Source organism: Onychostruthus taczanowskii, unplaced genomic scaffold (genome assembly GCF_017590055.1).
Source record: "Onychostruthus taczanowskii isolate IOZ18803 unplaced genomic scaffold, ASM1759005v1 scaffold30, whole genome shotgun sequence".
Taxonomy (NCBI): domain Eukaryota; kingdom Metazoa; phylum Chordata; class Aves; order Passeriformes; family Passeridae; genus Onychostruthus; species Onychostruthus taczanowskii.
This window is the reverse complement of record NW_024500350.1, coordinates 7838506-7858099: the sequence shown is the minus strand read 5'-3', so window position 1 is coordinate 7858099 and position 19594 is coordinate 7838506. Positions and strand designations below refer to the sequence as shown.

At 65.0% G+C, this 19594-nt stretch overlaps 2 protein-coding genes across 2 annotated transcripts in view; both read left to right on the top strand.

Moving 5' to 3' along the window:
- SDK2 (sidekick cell adhesion molecule 2) overlaps positions 1 to 14624 on the top strand; it is a 46044-nt gene extending 31420 nt beyond the window's left edge. Inside the window, exons 12-45 of the mRNA XM_041409550.1 lie at positions 70 to 172; positions 386 to 562; positions 645 to 781; positions 949 to 1096; positions 1164 to 1304; positions 1387 to 1568; positions 1781 to 1896; positions 2524 to 2719; positions 2869 to 2967; positions 3265 to 3456; positions 3547 to 3668; positions 3746 to 3855; positions 3979 to 4129; positions 4227 to 4464; positions 4541 to 4656; positions 4890 to 5079; positions 5248 to 5346; positions 5605 to 5799; positions 5877 to 6078; positions 6246 to 6349; positions 6453 to 6523; positions 6644 to 6779; positions 7362 to 7418; positions 7640 to 7741; positions 7855 to 7970; positions 8852 to 9038; positions 9399 to 9536; positions 9603 to 9764; positions 9875 to 10000; positions 10244 to 10408; positions 10668 to 10808; positions 11335 to 11473; positions 11758 to 11884; positions 13411 to 14624. Coding sequence (XP_041265484.1) covers positions 70 to 172; positions 386 to 562; positions 645 to 781; positions 949 to 1096; positions 1164 to 1304; positions 1387 to 1568; positions 1781 to 1896; positions 2524 to 2719; positions 2869 to 2967; positions 3265 to 3456; positions 3547 to 3668; positions 3746 to 3855; positions 3979 to 4129; positions 4227 to 4464; positions 4541 to 4656; positions 4890 to 5079; positions 5248 to 5346; positions 5605 to 5799; positions 5877 to 6078; positions 6246 to 6349; positions 6453 to 6523; positions 6644 to 6779; positions 7362 to 7418; positions 7640 to 7741; positions 7855 to 7970; positions 8852 to 9038; positions 9399 to 9536; positions 9603 to 9764; positions 9875 to 10000; positions 10244 to 10408; positions 10668 to 10808; positions 11335 to 11473; positions 11758 to 11884; positions 13411 to 13767 — 5042 coding nt within the window. The 3' untranslated portion in view covers positions 13768 to 14624. The remainder of the gene's footprint in view (positions 1 to 69; positions 173 to 385; positions 563 to 644; positions 782 to 948; positions 1097 to 1163; positions 1305 to 1386; positions 1569 to 1780; positions 1897 to 2523; positions 2720 to 2868; positions 2968 to 3264; positions 3457 to 3546; positions 3669 to 3745; positions 3856 to 3978; positions 4130 to 4226; positions 4465 to 4540; positions 4657 to 4889; positions 5080 to 5247; positions 5347 to 5604; positions 5800 to 5876; positions 6079 to 6245; positions 6350 to 6452; positions 6524 to 6643; positions 6780 to 7361; positions 7419 to 7639; positions 7742 to 7854; positions 7971 to 8851; positions 9039 to 9398; positions 9537 to 9602; positions 9765 to 9874; positions 10001 to 10243; positions 10409 to 10667; positions 10809 to 11334; positions 11474 to 11757; positions 11885 to 13410) is intronic.
- A 4838-nt stretch (positions 14625 to 19462) lies between these two features.
- Positions 19463 to 19594, top strand: part of CDC42EP4 (CDC42 effector protein 4) — a 7048-nt gene continuing 6916 nt past the window's right edge. Inside the window, exon 1 of the mRNA XM_041409415.1 lies at positions 19463 to 19559. The gene's annotated coding sequence lies outside the window, so the exon portion shown is untranslated. The remainder of the gene's footprint in view (positions 19560 to 19594) is intronic.

Genomic DNA, 19594 nt, shown 5'->3' with positions numbered 1-19594 from the left:
GTGCAAATGGGGCCTGTCCCTGCTGGTGCCACCCCTGCAGTGCTGGTGGGTCATTGTGTCCCCCCACAGCAAGGACGCGTATCACGGACCCGCCACAGAACCAGAGTGTCATCAAGGGCACCAAGGCTGTCATGAACTGCGGGGTCACCCATGACCCCAGCGTGGATGTCAGGTGAGTGAGAGGTTTGGGGAGTCCGGGCATCCCCGGGTTGCCCACCTGGCTGCTGTCACTGCTGTCCTGGGGAGGGACATGGGGGTCCCTTTCCTCAGCCCCGTGCTGGTGGTCCTGCAGTGCCACCTGGTGCCCTGTGACAGTGGGCCCCCGGTCCCCTCTGCTCGCTGGGGGGCTGCAGGGCATCAGCACACCGGGCTCCCCCTGGCTCAGGTACGTCTGGGAGAAGGACGGGGCACTGCTGGGCCCTGAGAGCGGCCCCCGGGTGCGCCTGGACGAGGTGGGCACCCTGCACATCTCCCAGACCTGGTCGGGTGACATCGGCACCTACACCTGCAAGGTGATCTCGGCCGGGGGCAACGACTCGCGCAGCGCCCACCTCCGTGTCCGGTGAGACCCCCCTCATCCTGCCAGCACCCCCGCCTGGGGCTGTGCCCCCCTCCCTCCTTCCCTCCCTAACCCCCCTGTCCAGGCAGCTCCCCCACGCCCCTGAGAGCCCCGTGGCCGCCCTGAGCCTGCAGGAGAAACGGGCCATCAACCTCACCTGGGCCAAGCCCTTCGATGGCAACAGCCCCCTGCTCCGCTACATCGTGGAGGTCTCTGAGAACAGTAAGGGGCTGCTGCCACCCCCCTGGCACCGCTGGCACTGGGACAAGTCCCCAGCGTCACCCTGGTGCAGGGGACACTGCTTGGCGACCCTGGGACTGGTCGGCCAGGCAGGGGACCCCAGCGCCCTGCAGGCCAGGTCCCCACCCTGCTGTCTCCTCTTCCCCCAGACGCGCCCTGGACCGTGCTGCTGGACAGCGTGGACCCCGAGGTGACATCGGTGACAGTGCGGGGCTTGGTCCCCGCTCGCTCCTACCAGTTCCGCCTGTGTGCTGTGAATGACGTGGGCAGGGGACAGTTCAGCAAGGACACAGAGAGGTGGGTCCCGGCTGGGGGTCCTGGGGGGGTTGGTGACCCCGGGTGCTCACCTGCCCTGTCCCTGCAGGGTGTCCCTGCCCGAGGAGCCGCCCTCTGCACCCCCCCAGAACGTCATTGCCAGCGGCCGCACCAACCAGTCCATCATGATCCAGTGGCAGCCACCCCCTGAGAGCCACCAGAACGGGGTCCTCAAGGGCTACATCATCCGGTAGGTGCCAGTGGGGGTGCCCAGGGGTCCAAACCTGGTGTTGGTGGGGACAGTGGCAGCTCTGATGGCTCCTGGTGCCCAGGTACTGCCTGGCTGGGCTGCCCGTGGGGTACCAGTTCAAGAACATCACCAACGCCGAGGTCAACAACCTCCTCCTGGAGGACCTCATCATCTGGACCAACTACGAGATCGAGGTGGCTGCCTACAACAGCGCTGGCCTGGGGGTCTACAGCATGAAGGTGACAGAGTGGACCCTGCAGGGAGGTAGGCAGGGACAATCAGGTGTGGGCAGGGGCTTGGTGGGCACCCCAACAGCAACAGGCACCATTGGGGTGGTGGGACGGGAGGCAGGAGGATGGGTGTGCAGGTCCCAGGGGCACTGGGATGTGCTGGGCAGGATGACCTGGGGTTGGCACCCAGCTGATGGAGGGGACCCCGTGGAGCTGTCCCTGTGAGCTGTCCCTTCATCCTGGCAGTGCCCACGGTGCCTCCAGGGAATGTGCAGGCCGAGGCCACCAACTCCACCACCATCCGCTTCACCTGGAACCCCCCCAGCCCCCAGTTCATCAATGGCATCAACCAGGGCTACAAGGTGAGGGTGATTCCCAAAACCAGAACAGCTTGTGGGGAAAACTTGGTCAACCTTCATAAACTGTCTTGGCTCCTCCTCGCTGAAATCCTGGATTTTAATTGGCTCTCTCCTGACTGTTAAAATAATATTTACTGTTATTTAACACTTGCATGGACTCGGAGTCTCCCATGCTCTGTAATTAATTCCAATTTGCAATTAATTCAAATTTACATTAATGAAATTGAATTAAAACATTAAACTTGTGTTTTAATCCACTCAAAAGAAGTTCAGGAATTTAATTGCCGCTGAATGAGATAACCAGCATGAGTAGGATATTTAACATTCTTATTAAACGCCACTTAGTATTTTTGATTAGTATTTTTTGGGCCTAATTAGTGTTTAATTAAGTTGCTAGAGGCTATCTTGCACAATACCAATTAAATGCCCATCCATCCCTCCTGGATGCGGGCAAGGGGGGGATCCCGTTATCGATGGAGTTAATCACAGCTCCGTAAACAGCGCTGGCACAGGCATCGGGCGCTCCCCGCACCGTTAATTGATCGTTAATCAACGCCTAATTAATAAGAGGAGGCCGGAGATGGCGTCTGTGGCAGTGGGAACCTTCATGGCGGCTCCTTTCTCCCGCAGCTCATCGCCTGGGAGCCGGAGCACGAGGACGAGGCCACGGTGGTGACGGTGCGGCCCAACTTCCAGGACAGCGTGCACGTGGGCTTCGTGGCGGGGCTGCGCAAGTTCGCCGAGTACTTCACCTCGGTGCTGTGCTTCACCACGCCCGGGGACGGCCCGCGCAGCCCCCCGCAGCTGGTGCGCACCCACGAGGACGGTACGGGGAGGACCCACGCCCTCGGGATGGACCCTGCCCGTCCCCGGCCGCATCCAAGGGGAGCCCCCTCCCCGCTCGCTCCTCGCGGGTGTCCCGTGGGTGCTGAGGGATCCTGCGCTTGGGGGCTGAGGCTGGGTGTTTTTGGGCAGTGCCTGGCCCTGTGGGACACCTCAGCTTCAGTGACATCCTGGATACGTCCCTGAAGGTCAGCTGGCAGGAGCCGCTGGAGAAGAATGGAATCCTGACGGGTAAGGGAGCAGCAGCAGGTACTGGCTCTGTCACCGGTCCCTTTCCCGCCCCACAGCACCTCCCCCTTTTCCTGTCCCATTCCCACCCCGCAGCATTGTCCCCTGTGTCGCACTGCCACCCCGCAGTCACACTCACATGTCCTTTTCCTCCCCCACAGCGTCTCCCCTTTGTCCTGTCCTCTTCCCAACCTGCAGCATCTCCCACCTGCCCTGTCCCATCCCTGTCCCCATGCAGCCTGTGGGGTGGGCGATGCAGGGGTGACACTGCAGGGGTGACACTGGCTGCCATGACTCCAGGGTACCGCATCTCGTGGGAGGAGTACAACCGCACCAACACGCGGGTGACACACTACCTGCCCAATGTCACCCTGGAGTACCGTGTCACCGGCCTCACCGCCCTCACCACCTACACCATCGAGGTGGCTGCCATGACCTCCAAGGGACAGGGACAGGTCTCCTCCTCCACCATCTCCTCAGGGGTCCCCCCAGGTGAGCACTGCGGTGTTGGGGGTGCTGCAGGGCTGTGCGTGGTGCTGGGGGCAAGCGGCCGGTGCCACCCACCCTGCCCTGTCCCCACAGAGCTCCCTGGTGCCCCCACCAACCTGGGCATCTCCAACATCGGCCCCCGCTCCGTCACCATCCAGTTTCGCCCGGGTTACGATGGCAAAACCTCCATCTCCCGCTGGCAGGTGGAGGCACAGGTACAGGGTGCCTCGGGAGGGGGGTCAGGGGGTGTTTGGGGACTGCTCACCCCACTCGCCCCGCTGCCATCCCCCAGGTGGGCCAGAACGGCGAGGCTGGCGAGTGGGGGCTCGTGCACCAGCTGGCCAACGAGCCCGACACCCGCTCCATGGAGGTGCCCAACCTGAAGCCCTACACCTACTACAGGTGAGTGCCAGGGCAATGCCCTGGTGCCATCTCTGGGTCCCCCACTGTGACCCCCCCTTATTGTCCTCCCCAGGGGACTGGAGCCCTCTTGGCCCACACTGTGACCCTCCTCTCCTCTCTCAGTTTCCGCATGCGGCAGGTGAACATCGTGGGCACCAGCCCCCCCAGCCTGCCCTCCCGGAGGATCCAGACCCTCCAGGCCCCCCCAGACCTGGCCCCTGCCAACGTCACCCTGAGGACGGCCAGCGAGACCAGCCTGTGGCTGCGCTGGATGGTGAGGGGGGTCAGGGTGGTCTGTGCCTGCATGGCTGAAGGGGGATGCAGCTGGGGGGCTGTGGGACACGAGGAGTGACAGTGCCTGTCCCTGCCAGCCCCTCCTGGAGCAGGAGTACAACGGGAACCCCGACTCGGTGGGGTACAGGATCCGGTACGCGCGGGCGGACGGGCGGGGGCAGCCGGCGCTCCAGGTGATCCGTGACCGCGTGGAGCGGGAATTCACCATCGAGGACCTGCAGGAGTGGACGGAGTACCGGGTGCAGGTCCAGGCCTTCAACGCCATCGGCTCTGGGCCCTGGAGCCCCCCGGTGCTGGGACGCACCCGGGAGTCAGGTACCGCTGCCCACCGGGCACTGGGCACCCAGCTCGGCCAGTCTGGCCACTGACCCTCTCTGTTGCCCCCCTCCAGTCCCCTCCTCCGGCCCCAGCAATGTGTCAGCAGTGGCCACCTCCTCCAGCAGCCTGCTGGTCCGATGGAGTGACATTCCTGAGGCTGACTGCAATGGGCTCATCTTGGGCTACAAGGTGAGCTCCTGCCCATGCCTTGCCCCTGGGCAGCACAACCTCCCCTGGGGCAATCACCCTGCAGGCTGTGGGGTCCCCAGTTGTACCACCCCCAGAAGCTGGTAGCCCGGCCGTGTCACACGGGCTGTGTTGCAGGTGCTGTATAAGGAGAAGGGCTCAGAGGGACGTGCCACCCCCAGGAGCTGGTGGCCCGGCTGTGTCACACGGGCCGTGTCACACGGGCTGTGTTGCAGGTGCTGTACAAGGAGAAGGGCTCGGAGGGACGTGCCCAGTTCTGGCTGGCAGAGGGCAATGCCTCCCGCAGTGCCCAGCTCACCGGGCTGGCCAAGTACACCCTGTATGAGATCCGGGTGCTGGCCTTCACCAGGATGGGTGATGGTGTTCCCAGCCGGCCTCCTGTCCTGGAGAGGACGCTGGATGATGGTGGGTGACAGCACCGGGTGGGCTGGGTGATTAATCCCGTCCCATCCCTGGGTGATTAATCCTCTCCTATCCCTGTTCTCTGGGGCGATCCCTCTCCCCCTGCCCAGAGCTCCCAGGGGGTGGGATCTTTTCCCCACTCCCCACTGACTCCAATTTCTCCCCCTGCAGTGCCCGGGCCCCCCGTGGGGCTCCTGTTTCCTGAAGTGAGGACCACCTTGGTGCGGCTCATCTGGCAGCCGCCGGCAGCCCCCAACGGCGTCATCCTGGGTAGGTGGGGAGCACCCGGGCTGAGCCACACTGGGACGCTCTGCAGAGGGATGAAGAGGTCCTATGGGAGCAGGGATTGTCAGAAACCAGCTCGCTGGGCATCTGGGAGCCCTCAGGGGCGAAGCTCCCTGCTCGGATGTTGGTCCCGGGCTGGGTGTGAGCTCCCCCGTGAGCAGTCTGGGATGGAGGTGGCGGCACGGGGAGGGGCCCAGGCTGGTGTCCCCTCCCCAGCGGCACCACTCCGCTCCCTCCCCGCAGCCTACCAGGTCAGCCACCGCCTGAACACCTCGGCGGTGCCCGCGGCCGCCGTGGAGGTGCTGGATGCCGGCGCCCGGCAGTTCACGGCCACCGGCCTCCAGCCCGAGGCCACCTACCTGTTCCGTGTCACCGCGCAGACCCGCAAGGGCTGGGGCGAGCCGGCCGAAGCCCTGGTGGTCACCACCGAGAAGAGAGGTAACGATGGGGGGCGCGGCCGGCGGCGGGGGGCTGGCGGTGCCCCCGCAGTGCTCCCAGCCCCTCGCCTCCCCCAGCCCGGCCGCAGCCCCCCGGGAAGCCGCTGGCGCAGCAGGAGGAGGTGCGGGCGCGGAGCGTGCTGCTGTCCTGGGAGCCGGGCAGCGACGGCCTCTCCCCCGTGCGCTACTACACCGTGCAGAGCCGCGAGCTGCCCGACGGCCCCTGGGCTCTGCACTCCGCCCCCGTCAGCCACAACGCCACGGCCTTCGTGGTGGACAGGTGAGGGGCTGGGGACGCGGTGGGTGGTGATGTTTCCCCGTGCCTCAGTTTCCCCATCTCGTGAGAAGCGCTGGTACAAGGCTGGGGAGCGATGGCGCGGTGGGAGGGAGGTGGTTCGGGGGTGACCTGCGGGCTGCCCCATCCCCATCCCGCTCCGCTCCCTGCAGGCTGAAACCCTTCACCTCCTACAAGTTCCGTGTGAAGGCCACAAACGACATCGGGGACAGCGAGTACAGCGAGGAGTCGGAGTCCCTCACCACCCTGCAGGCGGGTCAGCACCTCCTGGGGCAGGGACAGCGGGTACCCCGTGCCCGAGGGAACTCCTCATTGTCCTGGGCATCTCCGGAGCCTCACCACCCTCTTCTCCCTCACAGCCCCCGAGGAGGCTCCCACCATCCTCTCCATCACCCCCCACACCACCACGTCGGTGCTCATCCGCTGGCAGGTACCGTCCCCTCTGCCCTGCCCGGGGAGGTGGCACTGAGGCACACCAGGTGGCACCTCAGGGTGCAGGGAGCCCTGGGCCAGAGCAGCCTCTCACTGCCTTCCCTCCCTCCCCCTGCAGCCCCCGGCTGAGGACAAGATCAATGGGATCCTGCTGGGGTTCCGGCTGCGGTACCGGGAGCTGCTGCACGACAGCCTGCGGGGCTTCGCCCTGCGCGGCCTCGGCCACCCCGGCGCCGGCTGGGCCGAGCTCACCCGTGAGTGCTGACCCCGGGACAGGGGCTGGGGTGACCTGGGGGTGGCAGGTGGGATTTGAGCAGTGCAGCATCCACAGCATCTCCCATGTGCCAGGGTCAGGCTGTGCCCCCTGGAGCTGTCACCAGTTCCCCTGTGCCACCAGGTCTGTGGTCCCTAACATCCTTTTGTGTTGTCACTGGCTCTGTCCCACTGTGTCCACAAATCTGAACCTCACAGGGGTGTCTGCACCTAACACGGGCTGTGTGACATCCTGCTGCTCTCCTCAGCCCCCGCAGGCAACATGGCCACAACCACTCTAGTGGCAGCAGGGACACAAGTGACAAGGGCAGAGCCCAAGGCAGGGCCTGGCCCTGTCCTCTGTGGAGACCCCAATGCACAAACCTGGCTGGTGGCACTCAGGGGGTGGGGCTGGAGGATGGAAAGGCTCCTCAGTGCTGTGGCAGCCCTGTTGGCACCTGGGGGTGCCAGGGCCCTTTCAGGGGAGCCCTGGCCTGCGGTGGGGTGGGGGATGTGTGGGGGTGGGGGGGTCAGAGGCAGGAGCCCCCCCTGCCCTGCACTAACCCCCCTGTTCTCCTGCCCAGCCGTCTATGCCGTGCACAACCTCAGCGAGGTGTCCCTCACCCAGTATGAGCTGGACAGTAAGTCACCACCCCCCATGTCCCCCACCTCCCTCTGTGTGTCCCCTACTGCCACCCCTGTGTGTCCCTGCACTGCAGGGTGAGCTGGAACCCCTCTGCCCTATCCAGCTGCTCCTTGGGGACACCCCCTTCTTCCCAACAAGGGGGGCTCTGCCAGGTCCCCCAGGGGTAGCAGGGCTGCCCTGTCCTGGGGAGGGTCCCACTCGCCCTTTGTCCCCCAGACCTGAGCAAACACCGGCGCTACGAGATCCGGATGAGCGTCTACAACGCCGTGGGCGAGGGGCCCCCCAGCCCCCCCCAGGAGGTGTTCGTGGGGGAAGCGGGTGAGTCCTGGCAGGGGTGCCTCTGTTGGGCGCTGCAGGGAGGGAGCTCGGCTGTCCTGGGACCCCGCACGCCCCGAATCAGTGCAATGACACCGTGCCCTCCCTCGGCACAGTGCCCACCGGAGCGCCCCAGAACGTGGCTGTGCAGGCGGCCACAGCCACGCAGCTGGATGTCACCTGGGAACCGCCCCCCGTCGAGAGCCAGAACGGGGACATACAGGGCTACAAGGTACCTCCTGTCACCTGGGGGCTGACACCCGCCCGGGGGCTCTGGGGAGGTGCAGAACCCCTGGAGGGCACAGGCACTGGGGGTGCGGTGGGTCATTTCGGGGAAGGGGTTCTGGGGGGATGTTGGGGTCCCGAGGAGATGCCGGGCGTCCCTTCCCGGTGCCGAGCGGCGGCGGGCAGCAGATGGCGCCGTCGGCCCTGGAATGCGACCGAGATGTGTCGGGATAGAGCCGGGATGGAGCCGGGATGTGTCGCGATGCAGCCAGGACGCACCGGGATAAAGCAGGGATGTGTCTGGATGGAGCTAGGATGTGTCGGGATGGAGCTAGGATGTGTCGGGATAGAGCCAGGATATGTCGGGATGCAGCCGAGATGTGTCGGGATAGAGCCGGGATGCACAGGGATGTGTCGGGATGCAGCCAGGATGCACCGGGATAGAGCCGGGATGTCCCGGGATGGAGCTGAGATGTGTCGGGATAGAGCTGGGATGTGCTGGGATGCAGCTGGGATGTGCCAGGATGTGTCAGGATGCAGCCCGGGTGCAGGTGGGATGCATTAGGATGCAGCCACGGTACTCAGCCCATGCTCCAGACATCTCCTGGTCCCCATCTATTGTGATTCCTCCTGCTTGTCCCCATCCCTCTGGAATCAGGCACAGCTCAAAGGTGATCTCAGCACACCGTGGTGATGCCAGCCGTGCCTGATGCCCAGCACAGCCTGGAGCCCTGCTGGCAGAGAGGCTCTTCCGTTCCTTTGGGTGCACTTGGAGCCACGAGGCTGGGACAGGGGCTCCAGAGCCCAGGCAGGGACGTTTGAGGGTTCAGGGAAGGCGAGCTGGGTCGGAGCCGTGCTTCAGCCAGCTCCCCACGCCCCCTCCCACAGATCCACTTCTGGGAGGAGCAGCGGCCGAACGAGAGCGCGCGGGTCAAGACCCTGTTCGTGCCCGAGAGCGGCGTGAAGCTGAAGAACCTGACGGGCTACACCTCCTACTGGGTCAGCGTGGCCGCCTTCAACGCCGCGGGGGACGGGCCCCGCAGCGTCCCCGTGAAGGCACGGACACAGCAGGCAGGTGGGGCCCGTGGCACGGCTCCCCCAGCGCCCTCCTGGGCTCCCTGGGGAGGCGTCTCCATGGTCCAGCTCCAGGGATTCACAGTGCAATCCTGAGCAGAACATCCCTGGGCTCACCCCAGCGGGTTTGTGGGGTGGGCGCACAAGGAGGTGAATGTTTAAGTTTGAGGAGGATGAAGGTTTTGGGTGGACACAAGGAGACTCATTCCCCTGTGGAATCTTTGCTGCAGCAGGGATGGGGCCCGGTAGGTGTGAGTTGGTCATCATTCAGCATTAGGGTGGAGGCAGGGAGAGGGGCTGGCTGGTGCTGGGGATGTCCCCTGGAGCGCTGAGCTGGCCTTGTCACCCTGTCCCCTGGCAGCCCCCAGTGCTCCCGGCTCCATCCGCTTCAGCGAGCTGACCACCACGTCGGTGAACGTGTCCTGGGAGCCACCACCGCTGCCCAACGGTGTCCTCGAGGGCTACAGGCTGGTCTACGAGCCCTGCACCCCCGTGGATGGTGAGGCCATGGCCGGGGGCGGCGGGCAGGGCTCGGGGGGACCCGGCTCAGCCTCTGTCCCCGCAGGCGTGAGCAAGATTGTGACGGTGGATGTGAAGGGGAGCAGCCCGCTGTGGATGAAGGTCAAGGACCTGGCTGAGGGCGTCACGTACCGCTTCCGAATTCGGGCCAAAACCTTCGCCTACGGGCCGGACGTTGAAGCCAACATCACCACGGGGCCCGGGGAAGGTACGGGGGACACATGGGGACACGCAGGGTGGGGAAGGAGGTGGGGTGGGGGCTGGCACGGCTCTGGGTCAGTTTGTACCCCCTGGCCCCAGCTGTGCTCTGGTCCCCAGGTGCCCCTGGCCCCCCTGGAGAGCCCTTCATCTCCCGCTATGGCTCGGCCATCACCATCCACTGGTCCAGCGGGGACCCCGGCCAGGGGCCCATCACCAGATACGTCATCGAGGCCCGGCCCTCAGGTACCACTGCTGCCTCTGCTCCCTCCCCACCTCGGGGTCAGGAGAGGGGAAACTGAGGCAGGGAGTGCTGAGTGGGTTGGGCGTTAGGACCCAGTGTTTGGGGGGTGTCCACGAGGAAAACGCTGCTGAGTGGGGCTGATGGCAAGGGCAGCACCTGCAGGGCCAGGATGGAGGGGCAGCACCCCTCGCCCTGGGTGTCCTGCAGGGCCGGCCCTAAAATCCCAGCCCCGTTGTCTCTTCCAGATGAGGGGCTCTGGGACATCCTCATCAAAGACATCCCCAAGGAGGTGACCTCCTACACCTTCAGCATGGACATCCTCAAGCAGGGGGTCAGCTACGACTTCCGTGTCATTGCTGTGAACGACTACGGCTACGGGACCCCCAGCACCCCTTCCCCCTCTGTGTCAGGTGGGTTCCCAGGGATTCTGTCCCCCTGTGTCAGAGGGAGGGTCCTGCTGCTGCTCTGTTCTCGTGGCAATCACTGAACCCCACCCCTGGCTCCTACAGAGCCCCAGTCCCACTGCCAGCACCCCCTTTCCAAATCCCCCTTCAGCCCTCTCCCTTTCCATGGATCCATCCCTCACAAAGCTCCCCAAGCAACCCTGTGCTCTGCAGAGGGGTGTCCCGGTGTCCCTGTCCCCCTCTGACCCTCCCTGCTGTGCTCCAGCCCAGAAAACCAACCCGTTCTATGAGGAGTGGTGGTTCCTGGTGGTCATTGCCCTGGTGGGGCTCATCTTCATCCTCCTCCTCGTTTTCGTGCTCATCATCCGTGGGCAGAGCAAGAAGTACTCCAAGAAGTCGGACTCAGGTGAGTGAGGGAGTGTGATGGGTGGTAACAGGACCTTCCTGCTCCCGTGGGAGCCTCTTGGGGGTCTCTCCCTGCCTTTGGGGTCTGCTTGGAGTGGAGACCTCCCTTCCTGCCCACCTTGGGAACAACTCCTCCAGAGCCCCAGTGCCGCCCCATAACGGTGCTGTGGCTTCCCAGAGAGCGCTGGGAGCTCGAGATGGAATGAAGGGCTTGTCCCACAGACAGCTGTGGAGGCAGGGCAGCCTGGGGGCTCGCAGAGGTCACCGGGATTAGCCAAACACAGCTCTGTTTTCTTAGCTCTGTCAAGGGCTCAAATTGTGGGGAAAATCCAGAGCTCCTCGTTAAGCAAACAGCTCAGAGTGGAGGGCAGGGGGCTGAGCCAGGGCAGGGCTGGCACCTCCTGGCTGTCCCCAGGCCCTGGTGACACCGGAACCAGCACAACCCCCCCAGGGCCATCCCCAGCCCCCCTCGCCGTGCTGTGCTGCCTGCGGAGGGGCTGGGGGAGGCTGAGCATCCCATCCCCCAGGGAATAGCTCCAAGGCGGCCGCCCTGAGCCACGGGGAGATGGTGAGCCTGGATGAGGGCAGCTTCCCCGCCCTGGAGCTCAACAACCGCCGCCTCTCCGTCAAGAATTCCTTCTGCAGGAAGAACGGCATCTACACCCGGTAGGGACCCCTGCCACAGCCCCCTCCCCGGGCAGGGGGAGCATCTTTGTCCATCCCTGCTCTGTCACGGCGTGGGGAGGGCTGGGGTCCCCGGGGGGGGGTGACCCTGATCTGCCCAGTGTCCCCTGAAAGTCCCTGACAGTGGGATTGGGGTTCTTGGGAGAGGGTTGGCACAGCTGAGGGGTGTCCCTGAGCCAACCCTATGGATCCCTGGGGTTGTCCCCAAGTGGCCCAGCCCCGAGTGGAGGGGACACACACTGACCATCCCCCTGCTTGTCCCTGAGGTCCCCACCCCGGCCCAGCCCCGGCAGCCTGCACTACTCGGACGAGGACGTGACCAAGTACAACGACCTGATCCCCGCCGAGAGCAGCAGCCTGACCGAGAAACCCTCCGAGGTCTCCGACTCCCAGGTGACCCCCGGGGCCGCACACGGGGACAGGGACCCGGGGCGCGGTGGAAGGTGCTGGGAGCCCTCCCTGAGCCTCCCACGAGGCGAGTCCCGGTGCGCGTTTGGGAGCTGCGCTGCTGCTCCCGCCCCATCCCGCTCTGCAGGCAGCAGCGTCCCTGTGGCTCGGTGGCACAGCGCCGGGGGAAGCTGGCGCAGCCCCCGGCCCGTGTGTGGGGATGTGACACTGCGGGGGGCTCCCAGAGCTGCTGGACACAGGGCACAGGGGACGGGAGGTCAGCGGGGCTGGGGGCTGTCCCGCTGCCCGGTCGCTGGTGGCAACGTCCGCGGCTCTGCCAACTCCACAAAATGCCACTTTTGTCTTGTCCCGGGGCCACGGGCAGCTGTGGCCGGGCAGGAGCGTGGAGCCCCGGGGAGGCCACGGGGCCGTCACCCCCAGGATGGATGCTGAGGGGCTGACACCCAGGGAGAGGTCCTGTGGGTCCCTAGGGCTGTCCCCGAGCAGGAGGGGGCCGTGCCCAGGGTGCCCCCCCGTCTCTGCCCGCACCGGCTGTTTCCTTGGCAGATGCCGGCTCCTCTCGCTGCGGCCTGAGCGGGGCTCGAGTGGCTTTTGAGGAGCTGTGAAGAGCTGCGGGAGCTGGCGCTGGCGCGGGGCAGTTCCCACCGCCCTCAATGGGCCCTTTGTGCGCCGCCGGAGAAGCTGAATCCAATTACCGGCAGAGCCCAAAAACACCCTCCCCGCCAGCCCCGGGGCATCGCGGCCTCGGCAGCGCTCAGGAACCTTTTGTATGAGGTTTTATTTTGTTTTAGCAAGAGGCAAAAACCCCCCAGTGATGCTGCAGCCGTCCCAGCCTTTAAATACTTTTGGGATGTGCTTGCCAGCATTCCCAAAAGAGCCCTGGGAAAGCACCAGGAAAGCACTGGAAATCACAGAATTATTCAGGCTGGAAAAGACCTCTGAGATCACTGAACCCACGCTGTGCCCCATCCCCACCTTGTTCCCAGCCCAGCGCTCCTTGGCCACATCCAGCCCCTCCTTGGTCACTCCAAACCTCCCTGGGCAACCCCTGCCAGTGCCAGGCCCCCTTTTCCATGTGGAAATTCCTCCTGATATCCTGAACTCCCCTGGCACAGCTGGGTTCACTCAGTTTAGATGGCAACTAAAGCCATCTTTGCAAGGAGATCTTGGAAATCAGGATTCCCTAGGATTTAAGGTTTAAGGAATCAGGATTTAAGAAATTGGAGCTCTTAGGCTGAACTGAGGGCGTGTGCCCCTGAAGGGCCTGTGACACGCAGAGTGGGGCAGGGCTGGGGCACAGCCCAGGCTCAGAGCTCGGCAGTGCCAGCACCTTGTGCCCCCATGGCAGGGCACAGGCTGTTCCTGCTCTTCTATCTGCAGCCTGAATGCCTTTTCTTTCTATTGGGGCCGTTCTCTCATCCCATTTCAGGCAGCAGAGCCCGACCCCACTGAATTTTGGGGCTGTTGGGAGCTGTCCCCACCCCACCACCTTTCCCTGTCCTGTTTTTCAGGGCAGTGACAGCGAGTACGAGGTGGACCCGGGGCACCAGAAGGCGCATTCCTTTGTCAACCACTACATCAGCGACCCCACCTACTACAACTCCTGGCGGCGGCAGCAGAAGGGCATCTCCCGGGCACAGGCCTACAGCTACACCGAGAGCGACTCGGGCGAGCCCGACCACACCCCGCTCTCCAACAGCACCTCCACGCAGCAGGGCAGCCTGTTCCGCCCCAAAGCCAGCAGGACTCCCACCCCCCAGACCCCCGGCAACGCCCCCAGCAGCCAGCCCGGGACCCTGTACCGCCCGCCCAGCAGCCTGGCCCCCGGCTCCAGAGCCCCCATCGCTGGGTTTTCCTCCTTCGTTTGATATTTAAAGAGAAGAAAAAGAAACAAACCCAAAGCAACAAAACAGGAGGAGGAGGGGGAAAATTAGGAAAAAAGAAAAAAAAAAGAAATTAAAGAAAAGCCCCAAGAAATTAAGAGAAAAGGAAAAAGCAGTGAGGGGAGAAGAGGAGGAAGGGGAGCAGCCCCAGGCTCCAGGGGTTTTCTGCTGGGTGCCAGCCAGCAGAAACCCAGGTCCCCTCCTTGGCCAAAGCTTCTGTGGCATGGACTCCTCTGATGAGGTGGGGCGGGGGGCTCGGAGTGCACCCACACTGCCCTTGGCACCCTTGGGGGCTGCCCCGGACCTGCTGCTGGACTCCAGTGGGTGCTGGGGGCTGGGTGAGGGGCTGCACCCGTGCCAAAGCCCGGCCCCTCCACTCGTGGCTCCCCCAGGACGTGGGGACAAGCAGAGACCCCCAGCTGGGGAGGGTGGGAGGAGCTCTGCTAAACTTAAAACCTCTGGACTTGAACTCCGCACTCTGGACCCCCCAGGCTTTGGGGGAAGGATCCCAGGGGAAGATTCATTGCTGCCCTCCTTTGTGCCTGGCCCAGCACAGCCCCCCAGAAGCCAGGACTGGAACCCAGGAGAGCCCCATGGGGTGCACGTGGTGCTCAACCCCCCAATTCTGCACCTCGGGGCTCTGGTGAGGACTCAGATGAGGCAATGAGAGCCTCCCCTTGGCATTTCTGGTGGTTTGGGGCTTTTTAATGGGGTTTTGTGCAGAGGCCTAGGGGCGCTGGGGGGTGTTGATGCCTGGGGGGTCTGTGGCCGTTTTGGGGGTGTCTGCACAGCCCAGCCCAGCCCCCACAGTGCCTATGGGTGAGCCAGCACCAGCCTGGCAGGGCCGCGGCGCCCGGGCTGAGCCGAGGGAGATGCCAATAAACAGCCTGAGGACAAGTGTGTCCCCTCTCTGTCACCTTGCTCTGCCAGAGAAAGGTCCAATGCCATGTGTCTGTGTGTCCTGCTGCCCCTCTGGGCCTGTGGCAGCCCTATGGCACCAGGAAGGAGCTGGGCAAGGGTGCCAGAGGTGCTGGGTACAGCCCAGAAGGGTGCAGGGAGCTGTGGTGGCCGTGTCCTGCACATTCCCATTGCAGTGGGGTCTGGAGCTGTGGGATAATGGGGTGATGGGACAGCAGACCCCACTGCACCGTGCTCTGGGCACTGCCAGCAGCAGCCCTGGCACTGGGCATGGTTCCTGGGCTGTTCACAGCCGCCCTCTCTCGCTCTGCCCTTCGGGCCTGGCAGGAAATTCCAGGTGATGTGTTCAGGTTTCATCAGCTGCCGCCAGCGGGGGCTGGGGGTGGGGAGGGCTCACAAAGCACCGGGTCCATGCCAGGGGCTGCCAGGGCAGTGGGGGCTGCACAGTCCCTGTCACAGCACCTGGGAGCCCCGGCAGCCACATCCTGGGGCCCTCACCCTGGCGTGGGCAGGGGCCTGCCAGGGGAGCCTTGTGCAGGTGCTGCACTGAGGGACCAGTGCTGCAGCTCCTCCTTGGGCTGGGAGAGCTGGGCTGCAGTGCTGGCCTTGCTGCCACAGTCATCATCTGTCCCCACACCGGCTCACGGTGTCCCCGGAGCAGCTGGCATCGCTGGTGGGGGGCTCCTCTGGCCTGCTTGGAGCCGGTGCCCAAGGCAGCGCAGCCCCCAGGGGTGCCCATCCTCTCCTGGCACCCCGCTCCTGGGGACAGTGACATGGGACAGAGGGCTGGCTGAGCAAATCCTGCTCCTCGTGTACAGCCCAGCTCCAGCCCCGGGCGTCCCGGCTTGTGCAAGAGGGACATTCCTCCCACCGGGACACCGGGTGGTGCAGGTCTGGGGAGCCGAGCAGCACAGGTGAGCTGCCAGGGCAAGGAATGCTGCTTGTGCAAGGGATGCCACCCCTGCAAGGGGCATTCCCTGTGACAGAGATGCTCCTGGTACCGGGGCGGGTCGCTGGTGAGGGCTGTGCCAGCCCTGCGAGCAGTGGGCACAGAGCTCTCCACACCCATCTCCATCCCGGGACAGGGGATGCTCGCCCTGGGTCCCACCCGTGGGGGATCTGCCTGTGCTCCCCAGCACCGGGATAAGCCTAGACCAGGTCCGGCTCTCCTGCCCTGACCCAGCTGGTCCCTGGCTGCCAGGAGGTGCCCGAGGGTGCAGCCACACCTGCGGCAGGTTCGGCGCTGGCGCCGTGCCCCGGGGTGACGCCGGGGCTGGGGCTGTGGCCGCGGTGCCAGGTGGCGACGGTGGCGAGGGCGGGAGGAGCCCTCCGAGCCCGCGGTTTCCCACGGCCGAGGGATGCAGTGCCCGAGGAAGGGGAGAGATCCCACTTCCCACCACGGCAGAAGGTGCTGTGGGCACGGCAGGGGTGGGCTGGGTGCCAGCGGCACGGGTGAGAGCTCTTGCTCGGCTGTGCTGCCTCAGTTTCCCCATGGAACAGAGGAAGTGGAACCAGCCGGGCTCACAGGGGAAAGCACTGAGCCTGGCCACCTCTCTCCCACCTCTGCTTCCAACCAGCTCTTTCCCAAATTCCTTCCCCACCATCCTGGCTCAAGGCAGAGGGCCACATGTTCCTACTCCCGTTCCCGTTCCCATTTCCACTCCTGTTCCCATTCCCACTCCCATTCGCACTCTCACTCCAGTCCCTGTTCCCACCCCCATTCCCATTCCTGTTCCCACTCCCGTTCCCGTTCCCCCCCGGGCTGCTCCGTGCCGGTCAGGCGGGGTGAGCTGTCAGCACCGATCACTCCCCGAGGACCAAACCAGCCTTGACGTTTCTCCCGAGCGGGCGCTGCTCCTGCCCTGTGGTTTTCCCGAGGGCAGAGCAGGGCAGAGCCGAAGGGGGGCACAGGGGACACGAGGCAGCCCCAGATGTGGTGGGTGGATGGGGCAGCGCTGGAGCAGGAGCTGTTCCCTTCTCCAGTTGTGATGAGGAGATGCTGATGTGCCAAAAATCAGGGTTGTGGCCGATAAAGCTGGGCTGCAATCTGTGATTTGTTTTAATTTATTTATTTTAGAAGCAGCCTGGGCTCTCCCTGTCCTCCAGATACTCCGGTTCCCTGTCGGCTCCTGGGACAGAGCCAAGTGTGTCATGTCCCCACCTTTCCCTTGCCTTGGGGACAGGGACAGCCCCTCCTGCCACACCAGGGGCCAGACGCGCATCCTCAGAGCCCCGGTGCCCGGGGCACTGCTCCGTGCCAGGCTGGCAGGAGAGGGGAGGAGAGCAGCGCAGAGGACGGAGCCAGGTCTGTGCCCCCTGTCCTGTCCCACGCCGGGGGTGCCCTGCAGGGGTCCCTGTGCCAGGGCAGGGGCAGAAGCCACACTCCAGGTGGGACCATGGAATGGTTTGGGTTGAAAGGGGTCTCAAGTATCATCGAGCTCCAGGCTGGAAAGGCAGCTGTCCTGAAGGGCTGCAGGCCAGCCAGGTGATGGATTCCTCGAGGAAAACCATCCCCATTCCCTGGCACTGCCAGCCAGGAGGGGGGGCCAGCTGGGAAAGGTGAGGGGCTGCACGGAGAACCTGCCCACGGCACCCAGCTGGTGCCGGTGCCCACCTGGCCAAGGTGCCAGCAGAGAGGGGCAGAGCATCCTGCCAGGGCTCTCCGGGTGTCTGCTCGGCCCTGGCTGAATGCTGTGGGGAAGGGCTGAACCCCCGGGCTGTGGGGGTGTCTGTGGGGTTAACGGGGGGTTCTGGCAGCAGCCAGCCCTGGGCCGCGGGGCTGGAGAGATCTAGGGGGGGGCTGTGGGGGCAGCGCTTTGTTCTGGCACCCTGGGGTGTCCGGACAGTGATCCCCCAGCTCGGGGGAGCTCCCCGCTGGCTCGGCAGCGCCGGCAGACAAAGCTGGCAGGCGCTGGCAGCAGGAGGAGGGGATGGGGCTGCCGGGAACCCGGGCGCTTCTCCCTGCCCTGCTTTTCAAAGTGCTTTTCAAGCCTTTTCTTTTTTTCTTTGCTTTCAAAAGCTGCTGAGAAGCAGCAAAAGGAGCCGGCGATGGCTGAGGAAGGGCGGGAGCGATCCGTGCTCCAGAGCAGCCCAGCATCCCGGGCTCCCTCCCCAGGGCCCAGGGGCTCCAAGGGGAGGGGGCCCGTCTCTCCCAGGCAGTTTTTCAAGTTGAGTGAGTGCCTGATCTTCCCAGCCGGAGCCAGGCCAGCCCGCGGGAGCCTTCCCGGCGGCTCCCACCAGCCGGGTGATGTTAATCCCTGCCGACTGCGCTGTCTCAGCCATCTCCACGCTCCCGTGACAGCGTCAGGTGAGGCGAGCAGCGCTGCACCGGGCTCCCACCAGCCTTCCAGTACCTACACTCTCACGTGAGAGGGTCGAGATGAGCCTGGGGGCTGGGACAAACCCTCCTCCTCTTCCTCACCTACCAAAAACCCACTGCTGCATCCGCAGGTGGCCCCTCCTCAACTGCGGGCCCGGGGCTTTGCCTCTGGCCTCAGCTTCTCTGTATGGAGAGCAAGGAAAATAAAATTTGCCAATAAAATGAGCTATGAAAACGGCACTGGAGGAAGCAGCACAGCCCAGGATGGAGATACAGGTGTGAGCGGGGTGGTGCTGGACACCCGGGCTGGGGGCAGAGCTGCGCCTGGCTGCCAATCCCAGCATCTCCGCAGTGCCTCGCTGGCCCTCGCTGCCCGCTCCGTGGTGACACCCCTTCCTTCCGACGGAGGGAAGCGTCAGTCCCTGCTGAGCCACCCCAGTGCTGCCCACCCAGCGCTGTCACAACGGGATCGGGGACTGGAGCTCCTTGCACCGGTGACACGAGAAACCTCCGGAGCCCGCAGCGTCGTGTCCCAGACCCCAGGAGACCCGAGACCCCAAGAGTGGCGTGGCCAGAGCATCCCAGCACCGCACTCGCCACCCCCCTGCCTCCCTCCGCGGAGACGCCAGACTCTCCGGAATAGCCAAGAAACGCTGCATGAGGCGGGTTCGGGATAATCTGGGATCTCCCGCCCCTTTTCTCCCACAAAGGTCTGGTCTTAATCCCCTCGAGCGAGCGAGCAGCGGCTGTGCAGCGCAGCGCTCTCCCTTTCAGCCCAGTGTTCGTGGGGCTGGGATGATCTCGGGATTCACCCCAGTGCCGGGTGGGGGGGGGCACGGGGGCCCTGGAATCCATCCCGGGGGCCGTGAAATCCATCCCGGGGGCGGTGGAGTCCCCCACCAGCACCCACACTGAGCACCTGGGGTGACCACGGACCCCCTGCCATCGTGTCCCACCCACTCACGGCCTGGAGGGACGCCAGGGCCCCCCCAAAAGGGATCGAGCAGTGGGACTGGCTGCGGACAGGGAGATGGTAGCAGAGGAGGGATGTGGGTGCAGCCTAGCGGGTGTCACGGTCACGGGTGGAACGGGGACATCTGAGGCTGAAGCCGCCTCCTCCTGGCATCTCAGGGCGGTTCTTAACTGCCGTAAATTAATTAGAGTGGGTCACCCACCACCACCTCAGCCCCGCCGCCCTGCCAGGGGTGCGGCCAGCTACGCTCTCTGCCTCTGGGGATCCCACTCGTGACACCCCGCGGGAAGAGCCCCGTGCCCGGCCGGTGCCTCCATCCCCCGGGGGTGCCGGTCCCCCACTCCTGACCCCTCTCCTGTCCCTGTCCCTGTGCCCCCAGCCCCGGGCGGGGCCCAGGGTTCCGCCCCACTCGGGTTTGAATGGAGGGCGTGGGACCGCCCCGTGACGTGGCGCTGTGCCATTGGTCCGGGCGGGGCGATGATGTCATCGCCGTGCTGGGGGGGGGGCGCTCCGTTCCGGCGCGGCGCGGCCATGGACCGGCGGCGGCGGCGGGGCCCGGGCGAGCAGGTACGGGGGGGGCACCGGGGGCTCCGGGGGTCGCG